Genomic DNA, 22,296 nt, shown 5'->3' with positions numbered 1-22,296 from the left:
AGTGAGGCAATTCATCGTTAAAGCAAACAAATGCAACTTACCACCGCCATTCTTCTGACAGAGGTATGGGAATCGCCACACATTGCCCAGACCTACGGAAAAGCCGACCTGTGCCAGAATGTATTGCAGCTTACTGTTCCAAGCCGGCCTTTCATCATCCACTTCGGATCCATCTTCAGCATCTGCATCTTTCTCTTCTTGAACATCAACGATTAGTTCACTCTTCTTGAAAGCATCTTCAGCTGAGTCTTCATTAGACAGAAGGTCTTTGACAGACTCAATGACCTCATCATCTAAACCTCTCTTTACCACTTTGCTATTCTTAGGCATTGGAAAGGATTCTTCTTGAAGACACCCTTGAGGCAAATATATGCTTTTAAATGTTACTTAAAATGAAGTAAACATGAGAAGAAGATCATATAAATCCTTGGTTCAAGGTGAGAAATTCTTATGGATCCTGGACCTAATCCCAATGCTCTGTATATATACCTGTGAAAGGAAAAGTTGAAATGTGATATTTAGTAATGAAAAAGATCAACAATACTTCAACATTCTTTCTTGCTCATTTATATGGCCAAGTCTCTCTCTAAGACCATAAAACATAATTGATCTTGGTCATTCAGGGTTCAGTAATTTCAAAAGCATATTAATTAGAACATGTATGAGGCTCACATATTTTTTCTTTTGGCTAAATTCTTAAAAATACACTTTAATCTCCACTTTAATGTACAGTATTTAGGCTTTTCATTGTTAGTTACTTTTTCTTAGCATTCTTAATATTTTTCCTCTCTAACTCAAGTAGATTTTTCTTACATATCTGTTATTTTTATTTTTTCTAATTACAAATTGTATATATATTCAAGCAAACTATGTAAGTCTGTCTCAAATCATCTCCATCATTCATTTATTATATATTCATTGTCTATTCATGAACTGGAAATTAACTGACAAGCCATTCTATAGATTACAATAATGACACATGCAGTGCCCACTTTTATCAATTGTATATCTAATGAAGAGAAAACTGTTTCTTATATAACCGAATGACAACAGAGTATTTCTACATGATTTTACCTACTAAATGAAGGCCATGAACTAAATAAGCCAATTATGTTTCTTACACCCTAATATTGTAGACTCTCTTCTAATCTGTGGAAAGCTATTTTGACACAAAATCCACATTTCTTTCCAGCAATGAATGACAAAGTTATAAATCTTGCCTGTCTGTCTTTGATGAAAACCACTCATATATTCAGTAACCTTTTAAAGAGGTCAGCACTTTTTACATGCAGATATGTTTTGTGCACATGTTCCATCTGCATTTTCATATGCAGAGGATAGGAAATGTAGCATATAAATATAAAACGGTAATGTTTTCAAACTGATTGGTGTATGAAGTGGTGATGTTTACCAGCTCTATCATGATTGTGACAACTTCCCACCTCTATTTACAGGGTTTTTATGGTTTGCTATGCCTTTCCTCCATTTCGGCCAAACTGTCCTTTCCACCCAATGTTCTTAATCTTTCCAATTGTACGTATTATATAACACTTAACTTTGTGCTACAGCAGAAGACTTGCTGTTATGGATTACAAAACCTGAATTATGCACAAACCCTTTTTCCCAAAAAACGTTTTCCAATTTCTCTTCTAAAACATAAACCTTCATCTAAGATGTTAAGTTGCCACGGTCATCTTCATTTACTTTTCATTTTACTTCATTAAAAATGGACACCAATGTAGAGTTTCTCCCCTCAGATATGAGTCATTATGACGGACTAGTATTTTATAGACACAAGAGAGAGTGGGGTAGAACTGGAAGAAGATGCAAAAGATGTAAGGACAAAGGGAGAAAAATGTTACCCAAAGCTAAGTAACAAAGAGACCCCACTTGAACAAACACTATTTACTTTGTTATAAATGTTTATATCATTGGAAAGCATTCCTTCTGTTAGAAAAGCGAAGAGCCCTTATAGACAGCATACTGGGGAACTGGGCTACGGGAAAATAAGAATTAGCCATACAGAGGAGAGAGCAAAGACCCCTCCCAGTAACAAAAGTCAGGGAAAAATTGGAACTTTAATAAATAGGAAATACAATTTATAATTTGTATGACTTATGTGAAGGGGAAGGTACAGGTTAAAAATTGGAAAGTAAAATGAGAGGATTAAATGGAAATACAATCGTGAAAATGTTGCTGCTATTTCGTGCAAATGGAGGACTCTTTAGAGAGGCACTCATAATCTGAAAGAAGATGTAGTCTCTACTTCCTCATCTCTTCATGGTCTCACATAAGCTTTTATCTTTTATGATAGTTAAATCTTGTAAGAACTGGTCTGTCCATATGAAGAGACATATCAGTGCCAAACATTTAAATCTAGCTTGTAAAGACAGACTCTCTGAAGTTCAATCTCTTCTCTAAATCTTAATGGTTTTATGATCATGGCCAAGTTATTTAACTCATTTATAAATTGATAATGATAATAATCTTGCCCAACAAAGGTTCTTACGGAAATACCACCACAGTGAGAAGGTGTTATAAACGTCCACTTTTACTAGTGTGACCATGCTCACTCTTTGGATAGATTAGTCTATAATTAATTTGTTGCGTGTTCAGAATAAGTTCTCCATGTTTCAGCAGGTTTTTTTCCCTTAATACTAAGTTTTCTTTCCACATACCAGATCGCTTCAAAACCTACTGACTTCAAAAGCTTTACCTGTGTATGATTCATTGGTTGGCGACATGAGCTAGATTTTCATGGACAGTTGTGGCACCAGTTAAGACATGCTGTATTCGTGCACCAATGACCTCTTTCGGCTTCAATACAGTGGACATACAGATCTTATCTTCTAATATTACATATATATATTTATATGAGAATGGGTATAATTCAGATCATGAAAGGGGCCCATATGAGAGAAGAGGTTTTAAGGAAGGAAGGAAGGGAGGATGCTGGAACAATGCTAGTTTAAAGTGGAATGGGGCGTATTGAGAATAGAAGAGAGCAAAAGGCCCAGAGGGAGGCGGAAGACAGGAGCAGGCAAGAATAACCAACTACTACAAAGAATGTATGAAACATCATAATTAAGCAGTTTATTTTGCTGTATAATTTCTTAAAGAGGCCTGCTTGTATGGAAGAGATGGGGATGGAATGAGGGCGGAGGGCGGTCAGGAGCTCCACAAGGAGACTATCAAGTCTGGTGAACCAACCAAGGCCACTGCAAGCAGAGAGCCTGGACCCCCTGTTCAGATGCAGCTGATGGACAGCTCATTCTCCACATGGAGAATGGGGGTGGAGAAGGGTGGGACTGCCTCTCACAGGAACTCTGGTGCCCACAATTGAATCACTGTCCCTTGTCAGAGAGGCCCCATGGGAACGTAGAGGAAAGGCATGCAGGCCATCCAGATGAGACCTGATAGGCTATAGTCAGACAGTGGGGGAGAAGTACTCCATCTGTCAGAGGTCTAAGGGAGGGAAATAGGGCAGAAGAGGGAGGGAGGGTGGGAACAGGTTCTTCTTGCTGTAGGTAGTTTATTGCATAGCTGTGTAATAATATAAATGTATATGTAATGTAAAAAAAAGTGTACAAATGACAATTCACCACCAATTTTATGAATGTCAATTCCAAATCTTGCAGATAATGTAAATAAAGTAACAATTCAAAAGAAAAAAAAAGAATAAGGGGATTACAGTTGGGATCTAATGTGAATAATAATAATAATAATAATAATAATAATAATAATAATAATAATAATAATAATAATAGTAATAATAATAATAATAGAGAGCCTAGAAATACCACAGACAATCCTTAACTCCAGGCATGGTCGGATCCAGAAGTTTAAACCACCTTGGAATCAAATGCTGTCTTGGTCTGCTGTCAAGGTCGGCTGTTAGCTTCCCTTGTTTCATTTATGGAAAGTCTGTCCTTTTGTGATAACATTAGAAGTTTCTAGCTTGTTTCATCTCTTTGTATAAAGAAAATGTTGACACAATCCTTGATTGAACTGTGTAGTCATTCTGTTATCAGTCACTAGGTTTGTAGTTAAGTAAATGGTAACTAGATGGTATTAAATCACATGACAACAGAGAAAAAAGAGTTCTGTTTGCTGCTCCATTTGTTTTGAAGGTATTTGGGAGAGTCTCACTACATAACTCTAGCTGTTCTGGAACTCACTATGTAGATCAGTCTGTCCTTGCACTCACAGAGATCCACCTGCAGCTGTCAGCCAAGTGCCAGGTTTAAAGGCCTAGAGTTGTACTCCTGTGCAAGCTGATCTTTAAAGAGAAATAAAGAAGATATAAATCCCATTGTTTTTGCAGGAAGGGGCAAAAAAAGTTATACAACAAAGGGTGTGTGACAGCAGAAGAGAAAATGGTGTCGAATCATAAGGAGACACAACATTATCAAAAAAATCAGTGGCTCATTCGGTTCCAAAGGTAAAATGAGCAGAACACAACTTCTGTAGCCATGGATGCTGCATTCTGTCTCTTAGAATGACTTTTTTTTCCTTTCCCCTTTCCATCTCATTGTAAGCACCCTGCTATGTCTATGATGCCTGAAACTATGCCAGTATCTTTTTTTTTTTTTTTTTTTTGCCAGCATCAGTTTCCACAACTTGCAAACAAGAACTCTAAATGAAACAGCACTTTTTTTTTAAGGTTGACTAGCTTCGTTTATTCTCTGTGTTTGTGTCATAAATACCAGTTGATTTTCCTTAATTTGTCATTTATTTATTTTACATATACATTTATATTGTCACGCATATAAATATATATACAATAAGCTACCTACAGCAAGAAGAACCATGAAATAATCAGAAATTATATAAATCTTACATTCATAGTGTTTTGGCTATTTGTATTTGGTAGCCTTGAAGAAAACATCTTTACCTATTTTGGGTCTTTGTCTTCCCACACATGAGTTGAAATCAGTTTGTCAAAGTCTACCAGAGAACAAAAAGAAGAAGCCCTGAAGTAACTTAGCTAGTAAATTTGCTCTCCACCAGGCTTGATTAATTGAGTTTATTACGAAGGACCCATGTAGTAGAAGTAGAAAAACAACTCTTGCAAGTTTTCCTCTTACCTCCACATGCATGCCATGGTATGTACACACACACACACACACACACACACACACACACACACACACACACACACACCACACCACACACATCCAGAGAGAGAGAAAGAGGGAGAGAGAGAGAGAGACAGACAGACAGACAGACAGACTGACTGACAGACACACAGACAGACAGAGAAAGAAAGAGAAAGAGACAGAGACAGAGAGAAGAGACAAAGAGAAAGAGAGAGAAAAACTGAGACAGAAAGACAGACAGAAGAAACAGGGAAAGAAATTAAAAATGAAAAAAAAATAATTAACTAAATGCAAATTCACTGGTATTTTAAACAGTATTGCATCAAATATGCAAACGCATTTGATAACAATGGTGTCTGCAAGTTTGGGTTTCTCAGTGTGTGAACTTAGCATATCATTACATTTACAAGAGTATTCATCAATTTTACTAAACAACGCTTCATAATATACTTTGTTAAATGTACCCCTAGTTACATTACATTTTTATATTATTACAACTCTTTCATAATTTCAGGCTTTGCTTTTACTATATATAGAATAAAACTGGTTGTAAATTCATTGTTAACGCATCCTCCTCTAATAGTGATAAATTAGATTTTGTCATTTTTATAATATAACCTAGAATAGGCTTACACGATCATGACATCAATGAATAGACATAATTCTACTGGCGCTTATTTTTAACATAACATTTTCTGGTTCTCTGTGAATTTCACGTCATGCATGCCAAACATACTCTCTTTCTAGTCCTACCATGTCCACCACCCCACTCTGGTAACCTCCCACCTCAAAAAAGTAAAATAATAGTAACAACAACAGCAACAACAACAACAACAATAATAATAGAGAAATATGTCCAATTTGTGTTACCATGTACTCACTGGAGGATGGCCAAGCTCTCAGTGGTCTGCTTCTTAAATAGAGCTGTGATCTTCCCCTCCTGCACCCCCACCAGAGGCCATCAGTTGTGGAGAGCCACACTTCAGCCTCCCCTACACTTCTTGAGAATTCTCTTCGATGGCTTCTGGTCTAGACTGTTACTTTGCAGGGGGGAATATTTGGGGTGGGGATAAGGGTTGTCACAGAAACTTTCCATGTCCCTTGCTCTCAACTGTGCCTCCACACTCATTAAAGCAAAAACAGCCTCTTGTTCTTCCCAGTGTTTTGAAGCATGGGATCAAGAGCCTCTAGTTGGTTTCTGGCTAATGCTCCGACTATAAACATGGCTCCTTGGCTGCAATGGGACCATGGACCTAGACAAGGAGGCATCATGGATTCCACATATCAACATGATGTCAGGTGGCAGAGTAGGCCTCTTAGATCAGTGCAGTCCCCTGGCAGCAACACAGCCATGGACACCAACATGACTTCAGATGGCAGCTCAGATATGGACATCTGTATGGCCTTGGGGGGTAACACAGGCCAAGGACATCAATACCGACCCCAGCTGCAGTAGGACCACAGACATGCAGTATGGCCCTCAGTGGTAATATGGACAATACAGTCTCAACAAGAAGAGGGCATAGGCTGGCCAAGTTGTGTTTTTCTTAATTACTTAATTTTAATATCCCTCATGCAACTGATGTTACTGGCTAAGAAAAATGTTGAACAAAGATGCTAAAAACAGACATTCTTATTTATGTCCTAACAACTGTGAAAATATACTCTGTATGGATATTATAAACCCATACATGTCTGCATTTATTAAAATAATTTTATAGCTTCTCAGCATGATAAAAGCTTACTGTTTCTCAAATTGATTTCATTTAGGTGATAATGTATGTATTTCGTGTGCAATGTATCACTAGAAAAAGCTTGTAAACATTACTTGTAAGACTTGGCGCTAGTATTTTTTATTTTTTAATATATTTTTAATTGAAGTAGAATTACAAAAAATTTTCTCTCCCTTTCTTTCTTTCAACTTCTCCCATGCCTGCCTCCTCTCAAAAGATAGCTTCTTTTTCTTGGATTAATGATGTGTGTGTGTGTGTGTGTGTGTGTGTGTGTGTGTGTGTGTGTGTGTTTCTCCTCCTTGCAGTCCTTAGTTACCTGCAGTTCCCTGCCTAGAGATGAAACCCAAAAAGTTCTCCCCACTTCTATTTAAACATGCTCAGGGATATTGTCTTTGTACTAGTCTAGTTTATGCAACTATTTCTAGAAAAAAAAACTGCTTCATGGGAGAATGCCCAGTATTACAGCTTTTAATATACTTCTCCCTTTTCTGTAATGTCCTCTGAGCCACAGATACAGGAACCATGATCTGGAGGACTGAGCTCCCCAGAATCTATTGATAGAACATTGCGTCAAGACACAAGAAACCTCCTATCAAATGGTTAGTCAGAGGAGTCCGAGTAACTCTCAAAACACTATAGATAACTGTTACCATTAATTGTCTCTTAAGGGTTGAGCGTGCCCCCCCCCCATTACTGAAGATACCACACACTTGAGACACAGGACTCAGATGACTTGAGCTGTATCTGACCTGAATCCTTTACTTGTGATCTTGTTTCCACGGTTCCAGAAAATGCTATGCGAGCTGCCTTGCAGGTCATGTGATTAAAGGCCATACCGGGCTGCAATACCACAACAACCAAAGGTTTCATATGTGGTACTCACAAGTTGGGACAAGCAACTGCTGTCTACGTAGACTTAAGACCACTCAACAAAAAGGAAGTCACACATAGTACTTGCCAAGTTTCTAAGCTAGTGAGCTCACGGTCTATAGAAAAGAATATACTATGGCCACTTTGTTAAAACAGAATAATTCCTTACTACATGTGGCTAACAAACCTCATCAAAGAAGCTTTTTGTGATCACACACACACACACACACACACACACACACACACACACACACACTGAATATTTTATGATAGATATTTTTAAGAGTGTGAGTTTGTAATGTTTGTCTTATGTTTTGCTTCTTTAGTTATAATGCTTTTATAAAAGGAGTTTTTGTTGTGGTTTTTCTTTTATTTTTTGAAAGAAAAAGTGTAGGATCAGTTTAATTTCTTTTTAAGTATTTGGCAGCACCCACCAATAAAGCCATCTGTGACTGTGAGTTTCTTTTCAGAATATATATTTAATTTAGAAATGTAATTCATCTCAGTGATATACATCTCCGTAAATCACTTCTTTGTTTCCATGGTTTAGGAAGCCATCTTTTGCAAGAATTTTGTCCATTAAACCAATGTTACTGGTATAAAGTGACCTCTGATATTCCATAGAATTTTTAAAAAGCAATTGTCCTTTTATTTGATTTTTTCATAATTTTGATATTAGCTCTTTTCTGTTTTTCTTCCCTTTTCCTCCTTCTTCTCTTCCTTCTTCATATTCTTCCTAGGTCACACTAATATTTTCATTGCAGAATTACCTCAATACTTCAGTGATTTTTATGTCCCATACTTCAAACTCCAAACTATTACAATCTCTGAAAACGTAACACTTGTCATGTAAATAGGCAAAGACATTGCAGACTAAGAGACATGTGCATCGTATAGGTCTATCAAGGTTGGCTTCCAGAGGCCTGACTACACAGAACTAAAATAAAAATTTGATATACTCATCTGCAGTGCAGCAGGGATGGTCCTGACAGCCAGCTAGCACTGCCTCAGCTTTGGCATTTGCCAAAATCTTTATTCTCACAATGTTGTAGAACACCCACAAATCTAAAGTGGGAAACTTAAATTTTAATAAATTAAAATTTTACCAGCTAATATCTTAGTATTGAATTTGAAATCCATCCTGGATTTGGTTAAATACACTTTCTACTTTTGACACATAGAGCTGTTTGCTCTAAAGTTGTCAAATAATTGCAAAAGGAAAGAGATGAGAAACTTATAAGATACTGAAATAATGACATAGGCAAATAATGAAATATTTTAGCTAAATAGCATTCAATCTAACAGTTTCTTTTGTAAACTATAATCCTGACATCTATATCTGTTGCACTAAACAAAAAGATAACCAAATGACACACTAAAAGATGTGAGAATACATTTTACCCGTGACACTCCAAAAATCATAATCTATACTTTGTTAAACATATGCTAAACCACAATCTGTCAGAATAAGTCAGTATTAAAAAGTATTAGTACAAAATACTAGTGGCATTATGATGAAATTTGACATATTACAGACAACAACATAAAATGAAATATCTGATATGAATAAAACTATGCAATAATTGCTGAACCTAACAATAAACTTCTTTGAGTGATCACTGACTGCATTCAGTTGCACACGTCTGAGAAATAAAAACTTACAAAGCTTAGATAAAACCGTCATAGTGATTATTTACACACAGTGGAACCCAAATCAGAAGTTACACATATGTCCCTAAGTGAGGGAATAGCTAAACATATGTTCACAATATGAAACAACAGTCAGCATTATAGGGCTAAGTGCTATCCCTACCTGAAACAAGTCAGATGGACAGCAGGGAAATGATGCTGAGTATAAAGCCTGACTTTCACATGAACTCTGGTGCCCCATATTTGACTACATCCCCTGGATGGGGAGACCTGGTGGCACTCAGAGGAAGGATATCAGCCTACCAAGAAGAGACTTGATACCCTATGAGCATATAAAGGGGAAGGTGGTCCCCCTCGGTCACAGTCATAAGGGAGGGGAGTAGGGGGAAAATGGCAGGGAGGGAGGAATGGGAGGATACAAGTGATGGGATAACAATTTAGATGTAATATGAATAAATTAATAAAACATATTAAAAATTAGCAGTGGTCAGCAATTTCACTTAGAGGCCATTGGGACGGGCTTACAATAGAGTGTGGTGGAACACACTTGTATAAAATGTTAAGAGAGAATCATGAAACAGGAACTGTTAAACTGAAGGGGAAATGAAAAACATGGTATAGGAGGAGCCTGAAAATGGATAAATCACATTAAAGACCCTTCAAAAAAAAAGACATATGGAATACTACTACCATAAAAGCATCACACACACATAAAGAAAAATAATTAAAATTGAATCACCCTTCATCAGGACAACAGTGAAAGACTAGACACCAGAAGCTACCAAATGAAACATCCAGTGCCAGTAATGGGATCCTTCTTTGGAATTGTTACCCAGTGAGTTTCCATAGACTTCTCCCTTCCTCCACCCAAAAAAAAAAAATTTACAAGCTATTACTTTTGTTCTTAAATAGCCTTCAGAACTTTTCAACTAAAGCCTATTATAGAAGGCACCAAATACTTGAATCATAGAACAGGGCAAAACCAAGCCGGTATCCACCTCCAAGCTTTACTTCCACTAGTTAGCTTCCACAGTACTATAAGCAGTATTCACACCATCAAAGGAAAACATAATCATCAGTCATGCCCAGCTGTGAACCCTGTGAGCTACAATAATATCAAGTCTGTCAAGAATTATCCACACGGCTGCAATAGTGACACAAAAATCATGGCAGCAAATAACTATTTTTCTATTAAATTTAAGCTTCAGTTCTGAAGAAGAAACCCACATCTAGCACCATTATCAGGCCAAAAAGAAATTATGGATAGTTATTACATTGGCCACAGAGGGAAATGTACTAATATTACTCTGCTAAATGGACATCATATTAAAGTGACTCCTCATGACTTACCATGATAGCTTTAGATCAATTTATCTCACAGCCGTCACCTGAGAAGGTTCTATTTGCAGCAGGTGGTGAGTACTGCACAGGAAGAACAGCTGGCTCAGGTGCAGAGAATAAGAGACTGCAGAACACTCAGCCCTAAAGAGACCATAGATTCTGTTCTCTGCCTCCCAAGACTCATGGATCATTATAGATCAGGCCAGAGAAGGAGTAGAAGAGCCAGAGGCATTGGTTGACTACAAGGAAGCATTGTCTGCTGGAAACAGCTGAGAAGCTGCACATAAGAACTCGCAGTGATTAGGACAGCTTCCACAATACCAGAGTGAGGCCAAGCCTAACCAAAACGCAGAAGGGAGAGAGGAATTAGGCATATATCCCCACTCCTGGCTTCTGGGAAAAGAACAGACAGAATTTTCTAAGAGTGTATCCTCTGCTAAGTGGGTCCAGTGGTATTTGGATAGCACAAGTTGGTCCTGAAGGATTTGGGGGGGGGGAGTCAAAGAGCTAGAACACCTCATTTCTTCTCCAGTGTCTAGCCTGGGCGTATTCCTGACCTTCGCCACAGATGCATTTGCAAGAACCTTCCAGAATTAGCCGAGGTTCCAAATCCAAAGCCCATGTCAAATCTCTCCACCTAAACCTATATGGCAACAAACGCTTAGAATTCTGTCAGGACCACCACCACCACCACCACCCACCTGGCACCAAAAGCAAGTCCCTTCTGAACTTCAGCAAACTTTTCCAACAACACAGACCTCCTACCTTTTTCTGCTAGTCCAAGTCCCACATAGAGTGTGCCACCCTAGTCAACCTAGTCCACCTCTGCCTCCACCACAGCCTTCTCCCGGCTTCTGTAAGAACCCTCCTTACCTGTCCACCTCATCCCAAGGGCACTTCCCATGAGACATTCAACCCTTCCACCCAGCCAGATTTATTTCACACTCCTGGCTTGGACCAAACATGTCATCCTGGGAAAGAGGAAATTAGCGTCTCCCAGGGATATGCCCCTCATCGGTTATCTTGTGCAAAATGGTGAGTCCTAAGATAATACACACAGGCCACAGTAAATGAAATCAGCAGGCCGTATTTTTATATTTATACATTTTATGTATATACATGTAAAATAATAGTAATAAAAAAGGCTATCAATTTGTGGTGAAAAGGGAACATAGTAGAGGTTGGAGAAGGAGATGTGGGAGCAATTGAGAGTAGGACAGGGAAGGGTAGAGTGATGTAATTATATTATTTTATGTTTTAATTATTTAAGAAAAGGTGTTGACAATTTAACTAAGTGGCACAGCAGTTGCCTAAAAGGAGCCAGATCCTGAATTTGGTCCCCTTAGAGAATATGTTTGAAGACCACACTATGAGCAAAAGTCTAGTACTTTAGGTATCTAAAAGGACCTACAACTCATACATTACAAAGACAAAGTACAAAGTGGGTGAAGAACCTAGTGTAGCATTCCACTGAGTGCTATGCGGAGGACAAACACATGAGGCAAGAGTCAATGTTAAAAATCAATTAGGAAAACAAAGTCACAGTGGAGGAATGGCACTACATACCTACCTGAAAGGCTAAATTCTCCTGAGGATAAATCAAAAGTGGATCATTCATTTTTCCATTATGGGAATGTAAACTCTGCCCCCCTACTCCAGAAAACAGCTAGGGAGCTTTTCCTAAGGGAATTTAATAGTGAGCAGGCTATAGCTGTATAATTTAGCAATTGTATTCTTAAGCGCATGCTCCAGATAAATTAAAAGTTATGTTCCATGAAAACCTGTATAGGAATTCTCCCTAGCAACTCTCCTTATAATAACTCCAGATAGTAAATAACCGAGTTGTCGTTGTATGGGTGAATGCTTAAACTCTGGTGCACCCATGGCACGACCCAACCCACTAATAAAACTATGCATGTAGAACGGCCACTTGTTCTGCATGACACACGGAACTTCATGGTTCTGTTATGTAACATTCTTGAATTAAAATGAAGTGGCTTTGATTACGGAAAGGAGACACGGGATTTTCTGTGTGCTTGGGAAGACCCTGTATTGTGATTACAGCAAGGTCAATATTTTGAGAAAAAAAATTATAATGTAGTTTTTTTTATAAAAGAGATTAACAGTGGAAAGGAGGTTGGTTGGTTGGTTGTTGTTTTAACTCATAAACACATTCTGTCGTTCCTTAAGAGCTACGTATGATTCTGTAAGCATTGTAAAACTAAAATTAAAATCTTACATCCACTCACTAATAAAAGATTGGGTTTTTGTTTGTTTGACTTTATGTCACTCTATTCCTGGTTAAGTTCAGTGATTTAACTAAATCCACTCTAAATGAAATGGAGGAAGATGGCTAATAAGTTGCATCTTAAGTTTCTTCTCATACAGTTTTATTATAAAAAATATTTAGGCCTTGTGGCCTTCCCTCAACCACTTTATCCTGTCTATTGCTGTGTCCTGTTTAGCTCATGTATAGGCAGTCATGTTAGTGAGACTGTGGGCGTAGCTTCCAACACCACTAGGAGTTACCGATTCACAGAAAACTCCTTGGTCCTCTGCCTCTTATGATTTTTCGACTCTTTCTTCCTCAAAGTTCCTTGAGCCTTACCTATGGGAATGTTTTGCAGATGTATCCACTGGGACTGGGCTCCACGGGTTGCAATTTTTATTCATTGTGTGTGTGTGTGTGTGTTTTTTTCTTAATGATCTCTGTTGCATAAGAAAAATAAAAAACCCAAGAGGTCTCAACCCTATAACAAAAAACAACAAAATAACAAAAACTACAAGCAGCTAAGGAATGCTGAGAGTGGAGCAGAAGGAAGAATCTTACTCAAGTGAGATATCATCAGTTGATTACCTGATACCAAATGGAGAACCATGAAAACATACATGCAAAAACATACATGCAAGCAACGCTGTACTGACTGCTGAGCATGCATGGATATAACAAAAATCAATGGAAAAAAATAAGGCCATGAATTTGAAAGAGAACAAAAGGTCTGTGTGTGAGAGTTTGAAGGAAGAAATGGGAAGGGGCAAATGATGTAATTGTAATCTCCAATAATAAAACAAATAATAAAAAAAATGTTAAAAGAGTAAATTCCTTACAAAATTGGAAACAACGGTATAAAGGCTAAGTACCCCTTGACTTGTGTACTTCATTAACTTGATTTTCTGAATTGGTGTCTGAATACAACTCTACCTAGGGCTCTCCTTAGGTCTTCACTGTACAAGGTTTTCTTTTCTAACCCATTTCTTTTCATATAACTATTTAATTCTAAATCTGCATTTATTTTGTTTTTGATGTTAAAAATGATCACTTTTGATCTCAACACACTAGGCTTATTTTAATCACCATATAATATCCCTTACGTTTATATTCTATAGACCTATGTTGCATCTGATGATTTACATTAGAAGTTTCCAATAAGTTATTTTGCATATGTTGCATTTATGAGTCTATAGAATAAATTCCTGGAGGTGAAACTGATTGATCAAAAGTAACTTTATAATTCTAATCAGTATTACTAAGCTGTTCTTTATGTAACTCCCTCAACTTCCAAGACCACACTGAGAGTGACTGTGCTTTCTTCCACTCATTGAACCATCTCTGTGATCTTTTCCAGTTTGATGCATGAAAATGAGCATTCTAGTCAGAGTAATACTTAGCCACTAATCTCTGAAGTAAAAAGTAAATTGAGTAACCTGGCCATCAAGACGAAAGTAGTTCTCTCCTTCCTATATCAAATAATACTGCTTCTTTAAAACTATCCTGCCTTCCTATCATAAATGTTGGTAAGCCTCAGAGGAAATGATAATTACTGATTACAGCTTACATTTTACGTAAAAAAAATATTGGAAATTACTAAGTACTACAAAAGAGTAATGTTATTAATAAATCACACTAAATCAAAATATTCTGGACATGGAAGATGGCCATATCTTTCATGAAACAGACTATTTGCATGGATTTTTGTTAATAGTTCCATTTGCTCAGAAATCACTTCTAAGTCAAGTCTGCATATTAATATATTATTATATCTGGTACTGCATATGTAGTTGTAAAGAATTAACATTATCATCAACAAAAAAGTTGAGTGATAAATGAAGTAAAGGAAAAAACCTGGAGGTTTTACTAACCACTGTGGTCTCTTTCTGCTTTGGCATTGTAAGGGAGTGATGTTTTCAAGCTGGCTGAATAATAATTCCAGTGTTTAAAAACATCTAAGTATCTCCTAAGTATACAGTTTTAAAGACAGAGAAACATTTTTAGCATGAATGTCCTAACACTGGGTAAGTGAATAAATAAAGCTCAAGCTGTGGTATCTATTTTGACTCCTGTTTAGATTCTACAAAAGTTTATAGAAAGACATCCTTTTGGTATCTCAAAAAAAAAAAAAAAAAGGCTAGATCATCTAATTTTAAGACTCCCTACCTATGGCTAATTAAATAGCAAAACATTTGTCTTTGTGAAATACCTTTTAAACTCCATCAAAAGTCACAACTTGGGTTAACATATATTGGAAGTATATGATGATTCTTAAACCAACTAGGTAATGTGCAATAATATATATCATTTAGTAATGAACACAGAAATATTAATAATTTCTTTTCAAAGAAATCTTATCTTCTAGCAACACAAAAAGAACACACTTTGAGTTTCACTTGGAGAAAAGTAGTTAGCTAATGTAAGTTTGAATTTGGTTGGGTAATACTAAATCGTCTGAGTTAATGTGAGACAAATTACACATACTGTCAATGAACAAACAAGAAACTTCGTTCCATCAATAACTTATAAACTGCCTTTTAAAAACCCCAGGATAATGCTATTTAGGAAATATATAATTAGGTCTGCATTTAAGAAATGAGATGCTAAGGTTTTGAAGCTTGATGGCTTTCCAGAAAACGACCAAGCACTGGCAGTCATAAAATACCTTTTACAGAGAAGACTAAAAGGAGCCCAAACGGAGCGCCTAAAGTAAATCCTTCATTCCTCCCATCTTTCTCAGCTCTGCAAGAACTCAGATTTAGGAATGGGTATACCTTTAAGATCTAAAGAGACAGGGAGGATGGACTAGAGGCCATGGCTGCAGTCTTATTTGCATAAGCACCCAAACACTTACTACGTCACTACGCTGGCCTCTAGGCCCCGCCTAGTCTTACTCTAACCTGTCTTTACTAGGATGGAGGGTGAAAAGGGAAAGAAAGAAAGAAGCCAGAGTGGTAATGCTTCTTAGATTAGCTGTGTTAACGAGTACATTCAATGCCACTTCTCAGCTCGCTGGGAGAGAAGCCCCACCCACAGAATCCCTGAAAGCGGGCTGGTTTCTCTGGCGCCCCAAGTCCCCCACTGCTAAAGATTGGTGCGCAAGTTGTAAGTGTATGTATGGCTGTGGCTCCAGTGTACTAAGTCTATTTCTGCGCTATCACATACAGACCAGTGAATAAACCATGTATAAGGTATGAGGATGCTTAGTCTCTCTCTAGCCGTTCCTCAGGATCCCAGTACCACCAGCCCTTCTGTTACACTTTCCGATTCCAGGATGCACAGAGAAGCTCAAAGCTGTGTTGTCTTCAACAGCCACGTGCCTAGCGTAAGCCCAAAGGCCAGTTTTTGAAGAGCCCATCACAGGATGTCTCAAGCTGGAGAGAACCAAATCCGGGTCACGTGAAAGCACTGCCTTGAAAGTCTGTGATGCCTTTGCAAATGTTCAACAAGACCTCAAAAAGGAGGATCGGTGTTGGTGCCCTCCAGCGTCAACCCCCATCGGTACGAAGATTGGATTTCAATTTACCCCGGGAGCGCATCTCTGTCCCGACACCAACTTTCTTCTCGGACTTGCCCTGTTTGAACCGCACCCTTCAACCCCCAACTTGACTGGGAAAGGAGGCGGTCGCCGCGGATGCACTAGGCACTTTCCACCTAGATTAGGAAGGATGGCGGCACGTTTCGACCCACGTGCTTCTCCCTACAAGTGCTACCTCGGGACCCCCACCACCGGAACCCCAGTTTGTACAGATTCAGGACGCAGAGCCAGAGGGTATCCTCAGAAATCAGCTTCATCCTTCTACGCTTCCAGTCGCCCTTCCTCCACGCATCCCAGGATCCAGCTTGAGCCTTAAGCTCCGTGCAACCAAGCATCCTGCTGTCCTTCCTTCCGACTCCTGTATGGCTATTAGAGTGCCCCACCCTACCCCTGGCGGAGCACTAGTACCGGAGCGTGACCTTACCTTTAGTGTTTCTTGAGCCAGCACCTCTTAGAGCTTCCACGTTCTTAGGTCACGAAAGGGTCGGATCCAGGTGGTGATGACACAGGCCGCAGAGGAATTGTCTGGGAAGCAAAAACAGCCTGCCAAGGGCAGGCTTGGTTTCAGGAGTCCCTGTCCTGCCGGCTGGCACCGACAGACTCGTGAGCGCCTGTGTCTGCCAGGGATATGGCACAGGATGCTGGCGCTGGCGCTGGCGCGCGGTTACTGGGGAGCCTGTGTGTGTGTGTGTGCATGCGTGAGTGTATGTGAGTGTGTGTATGTGCATATGTGTGTGTATGTGTATGTGTGTGTGTGTGTATGTGTGTATGAGTGAGAGTGTGACGGAGGCTCCCACGTGCCCAGCTCGTTGGTGCTGCGGCCCTTGACAGGCTGCGGGGATAGGGCGGGGGGGGGGGGGCGGCTGCGGGCGGGGATCCGGCGTCAGGGAACCAGCCAGGTCTGCAGGCTGGGAGCCGCCTCCCCGCCCCACCACCCCGTGACGCAGAGGCCACTGCGGCTGCTGGCTGCGTCCTCCCAGCACTGAATGATAGGCCAGCCTGGGGCGGGGGTTGGGGGTTGGGGGTTGGGGGAGTGATGTTGGATGGATCTGGGGAAGCCCCACGTAGCGCCAACAAAACAAATTGGATGCCTCCCCGCCCACGCCCGCCATTCTAACATCTGTCTTCTAACCCACTCAGCTAAAAGGCAAAAGGCAAAGATAACAATTGCAAAAGTCTTGCTAGGCTACTCCCCTAGAATCAGTAAGGAGTCTAGGTAGAGAAGAGGGATTCTGGGTTCTCTCTTCATTACCATCCATTTACATATTTTGTGAAAGAAAAGCCTTTGGGGCTTTGCTTCTCCGCAGAGTCCCTACAGCCTCAAGGATTCTAGCCAGGTTGAGTAAAGTGGTTTTAGCGATTTGGTCCTCACTCTAGATCTGTACGTATATATAAGATTATTTTACAAAGAGTGTCTACCAGCTGAAGTCTGACTTAAGCTCTCCCAATAATCGAAGCATGCATTCAACTAAGCCACGTGGAGAATTCTTAGCGTACACACCAATGAACACAAAGCTTTGCCTCTGTAAAATCGTTGAACTGTTCCCTAAGCAGGACTATGATCCTACGCATTAAAGTTATGGCAGTCGAAACTTTAAATGTGTGAAGGAAACCCAAAACGAACCTAGAACCTATTTCAAAAGAATGAGTTTCATCTCCTTTCTAGATTATTATATCAGTAAAAATGAGCACGTGTGGGCCTTCCAAGGATCCCTTCAGTTTTCAGGGTTTGTTATGCAATTAAGATTGACTTCAATAGTACAGTCACTACTAGAAAGGTTTTCTCAAACTGAGAAATGTCTTGGAGAGAAATCACAAGGCCTAAACTTCAGGTCAGAAGATTGCTCTTAATCTTTTTTTTTTAAAGGAACCGAGAGAGATTTTTTCCCCCATCAGCCTGTCCTGAAATTCACCTTTTAAAAAAATCTTAAATGTCAAGGTTGATCCCCTTAGTGCTCCATTTCTGCCGCTGCGGATGCTCTTCTGTAGAAAAACCACAGGGAAAATGAACACATCTGCAAGAAGCCTTTACTGAAGATCTTGGGTAATGGCGTGTGTTTCCTTCAAAGACTGGTGGCAGGCAACTGTTTGTGTAGACATATCCATTGCTTTATATGTTGAAACTGACTTCTTACAACTCCAGGTAAAGAATTTTAGACAATGAGTAGCATTGCCCTCTAAAAACAAGACAGAAGTTTATCTGTGGAGGAAAGTAGTATGTTTGCTCCCGCGAATGTTTTTCTTGGAACCAATGCATGCTTAAAGTTCATATTCCTTAGTCTATTCAACTGATAATTAAACTCTACTCTAAATGCACATAACAAGCACATGCCACCAACTATATAGTGGTGTCGCTAATGATGACTGGTTCTCGATGTCCATAAAGAAGACTTGAGAAAGCAAGTGAAATACCAAGCTTCTGGCTAAGTACCTGGGGGCTTTATCATGTTTCCCTTAATCTCTTTAGTTAGCATAGTGGTTTTCTTAAATCAGAAAATCCAGAAAGGTGATATTTAAAAAAAAAAAAGACTTCAGGAGTTACATAGCAAGTTGAAAAGTAAACTTAGATCCTCTACCTGTCTGTACTCAGTACATGGTCTGAAATATTTTGTAAAAATTTAGTTAACATGGAGATTTCTTTAATAAGAGGTAAGGGGGGGAAATTAGCAAGCCTTAGTCACATACAAAACAAGAAGTAGACTGGGAAGGGGAGGATTGTCCACCTTACTGCAGGGAACTCCAGCCACAGATGGAAAGTATTCACGTTTTCGTTTTAACAACAGTGCTTGCAAGATTTAAGTCTCAAGCTGCTAATAGCTGTTATGCTAGAAATTATTGAGTGAATTCTCTCTCGTGCTATATTAAATGTCCACATGGTGTTAATATGGAGGAGGAGGCTGACACAGGAGAACAGAACCAAAAATCTGTCAACCCAAGTAAGGAATATTGGTCTCTCTGGCCACATTCTATATAAAATATAGCAAGCATCAAATATATAATTTTACTTTCTCTGTCTCTTCATTTCTATCATCCGTATTACTGCATATTTTTCACTATCTAGAATGTTATTTTCTCTTAATCTCTTTTCTGTTAATAATGACGTTGTTGGAGGAGTAGCCTCTGTTCTCTGATTGTTATGGGTCACTGAACTTCCTTTTTAGAAACATGCTAGTTTGGGTATAAGAACACACAAGGTTAATCACAGTCAGTCTTTTACCTAGAAAGTGTAGAGGTCAAATCCAAACCATCTAAGTGAAAAGGGAGCTCACATTTTGCCTTGAAAACTCAGACTGGGGAAGGACTGCGCAGTCATGTGGAGGCTGCATATTCAAAGGTTTAAGTGCACAACTGGTAAACTGAGCTGAATAAATAAAGCAAACATATTCTTATTTTTATGTTTATGAGTCTGTGCATATATGTATTTGTATGTGTTTGTATAGTTTATGTGCCTGTTCTCACAGAAGCCAGATGTCAGATGCCCAGTTTTGTCACTCACAGCGTGAGACAGGATTTCTCACTGGGCCTGGAGTTACACTTATAGCCATCAGGGTCCAATGCTCCTCCAGTCTCTGCTTCTTCTGCTTGCAAGAATGCTGGCTCTTTTTTTTTTTTTTTTTTTAATCAGGGTGCTGGAATCCACAATCAGGTCCTCAGGTTTCCTGCAGCAAGTGCTCATAGACCCCCCACCCAACTGTTTCTCCAGTCTAGGATAAGTCAATGTACCTGATCTGATGAAAACAAAAACATCAGATTTTGGAGCTCCAGCCAGGAGAGTTGGCATCAGCTGATTATTGAGTGTCATCCTGTCAAAATGATCAGCAAAAATTCACAGCACTGACCTGGCCACGATATGGTGGTGAATGCCTGTAATCCCAGCACTCTGAGAGGCAGAGATAGGCAGATCTCTGTGAGTTCCAGTCCAGCCTGGTCTACCAAGTAAGTTTAAGACAGCCAAGGCTATACAGAGAAACCCTGTCTTGAAAATCTAAAGAAAAAAAAAACACAGTGCTTTCATATTACAGCTATTTCTAGTCCCTGTTTTTGTTTGTTTGTTTGTTTTTAACCAATCTGCTAAAAACAGAATCTTTTGCTTAAGATTCTCCCAAACTGAAAATTAATATATGCTTATTCTTTGTGTTCTTTTAAGTTTAACTGATGCAAATAGTAAGACAGAGCTATTCAAAGTATATTAAATAAGCAGTGTACTTCCTATTATACCAATACTTATGTGTACAGACCCCTGTGTACCACCATGGGGTCTTCTCTTCTTAATTACACTGGAAAGCACACACAAAAGAATGACATCTAGAAAATTAAACACCTTAGAAAAACCTCTTGATATTTCCCCATTTCGCAGCAGGAACAAAAAATGCCTCTTAGCAACTCTACTCAGAGAATTGTTTTAAAATCACAATAACAGCATTTTAAGTTGTAAACAAAACGACTTATGATAAACCATGTTGCATGAGGATCTCACATACACACAAAGCAAGGCTACTCAGTAGAATTGAATAAGACATAGAAAGAGAGGCTTGTAGAGAAAAAGCCACTGCAACATTCATGAACGTCACAGTCTGAGACTAAACCAACCAAACTTTTCATAAAGTGCCTCTATTTGAGGATGTAATGTTACAAACCTGCCTCTATTTGAGGCTGTAATGTTACAAAGCTGCCGTCCCTATTTGATTGGGTCCTTCCTTGCAACTAATAATTCTTTAGCTTCTAGACTCAGTTTCACCACTCTGTCCTAATGTTTTGTTGTTGCTGCTGTTGTGTTTCCTGGCCATGGGAAGACTATCATCTCATTTATCACCGTAGGGGAAATCATTAAAAGTTCAAATCATAGCCCAGCCTGGTGGTTTGGTGCACACCTTTGATCCTAGAACTCACTCAGCAGGCAGAGACTGTCGATTCTCTGACTTCAAGGCTAGCCTGGTATACAAAGAGTTCCAGGGACTACACAGAGAAACCCTGTCTCAAAAAACGAACAGCACAAACGTTCAAATCGCAAACAGATTCCGGAGTCGATATCCTTCCTAAAGCACTGTATACTTAAGACTATTCTTGCTTGAGTGTTTTTAGCTATCCTTCATTTGATCAGAAAAATGGAGCTAGGTGAACGTTTGAGGAAAGATACCTAGTATAGAAAATATCACTTTATATATGTGAATGGACCCATGGTAAACAGTAAAGGTTTAGAACCATACTGATGATGGTTAATGCTGCCAATACAACGGACTCTAAAATTACTTGAGAATCTAGGCATGATAGTTGAGGGTTGTCTTACTTAAGATAATTTGGTTAAACAAATGTGCCGTTGTTCTCTGAATGCAGTCCTGGACTGTGTAAGTGGAGAAAGGGACCTGAACAGCAGCTGGTATTCCTTATTCTCTTCTTCCTGCTTGTTGGTGTGACGTGGGCACAGATACTGCAAACGTCTGCATCATTGACTTCGGGGTCATGATGTACTCTATGGCTATGAGCAACAATGAACTCTTCTCTTAAATTACATCGTAGCACCTGGCAATAAGCAGCATGGAGAGAATCAGACACGCACTGGCATTTTCAGACTCGAGCCGTGTAGCAGGTAGACTCTCAAAGAAACTGAAGAAGCCACTGGAACTTTGGTGACTCTCATAAGAAGGACAACTTCCCATGGATTCGTGGTCTTTACAATTTTTTTCAATTATTTTTAACAAAATCAATATATTCTAATTCACAAATAAAAACATAACACAGCTAGTTTAAGAAAGACATTTAAGTGCATGGCCTGTCCTAGATTTTATACATTTCAGT

General features: G+C 39.1%; 1 protein-coding gene across 1 annotated transcript in view; it reads right to left on the bottom strand.

The window, feature by feature from the left end:
- The window catches only part of SLC6A15 (solute carrier family 6 member 15), a 47,416-nt gene extending 30,076 nt beyond the window's left edge, over positions 1–17,340 (bottom strand). The window contains exons 1-2 of the mRNA XM_084794123.1: positions 16,925–17,340; positions 42–489 (exon numbers count right to left, since the gene is read on the bottom strand). Of these exons, the coding sequence (XP_084650249.1) occupies positions 42–330 (289 nt within the window). The 5' untranslated portion in view covers positions 331–489; positions 16,925–17,340. The remainder of the gene's footprint in view (positions 1–41; positions 490–16,924) is intronic.
- Positions 17,341–22,296: the final 4,956 nt, after the last annotated feature.

Source organism: Acomys minous, assembly GCF_964271855.1.
Source record: "Acomys minous genome assembly, chromosome: 9".
NCBI lineage: Eukaryota > Metazoa > Chordata > Mammalia > Rodentia > Muridae > Acomys > Acomys minous.
The sequence above is the reverse complement of the archived record's forward strand: the minus strand, read 5'-3'. Positions and strand labels throughout refer to the sequence as shown.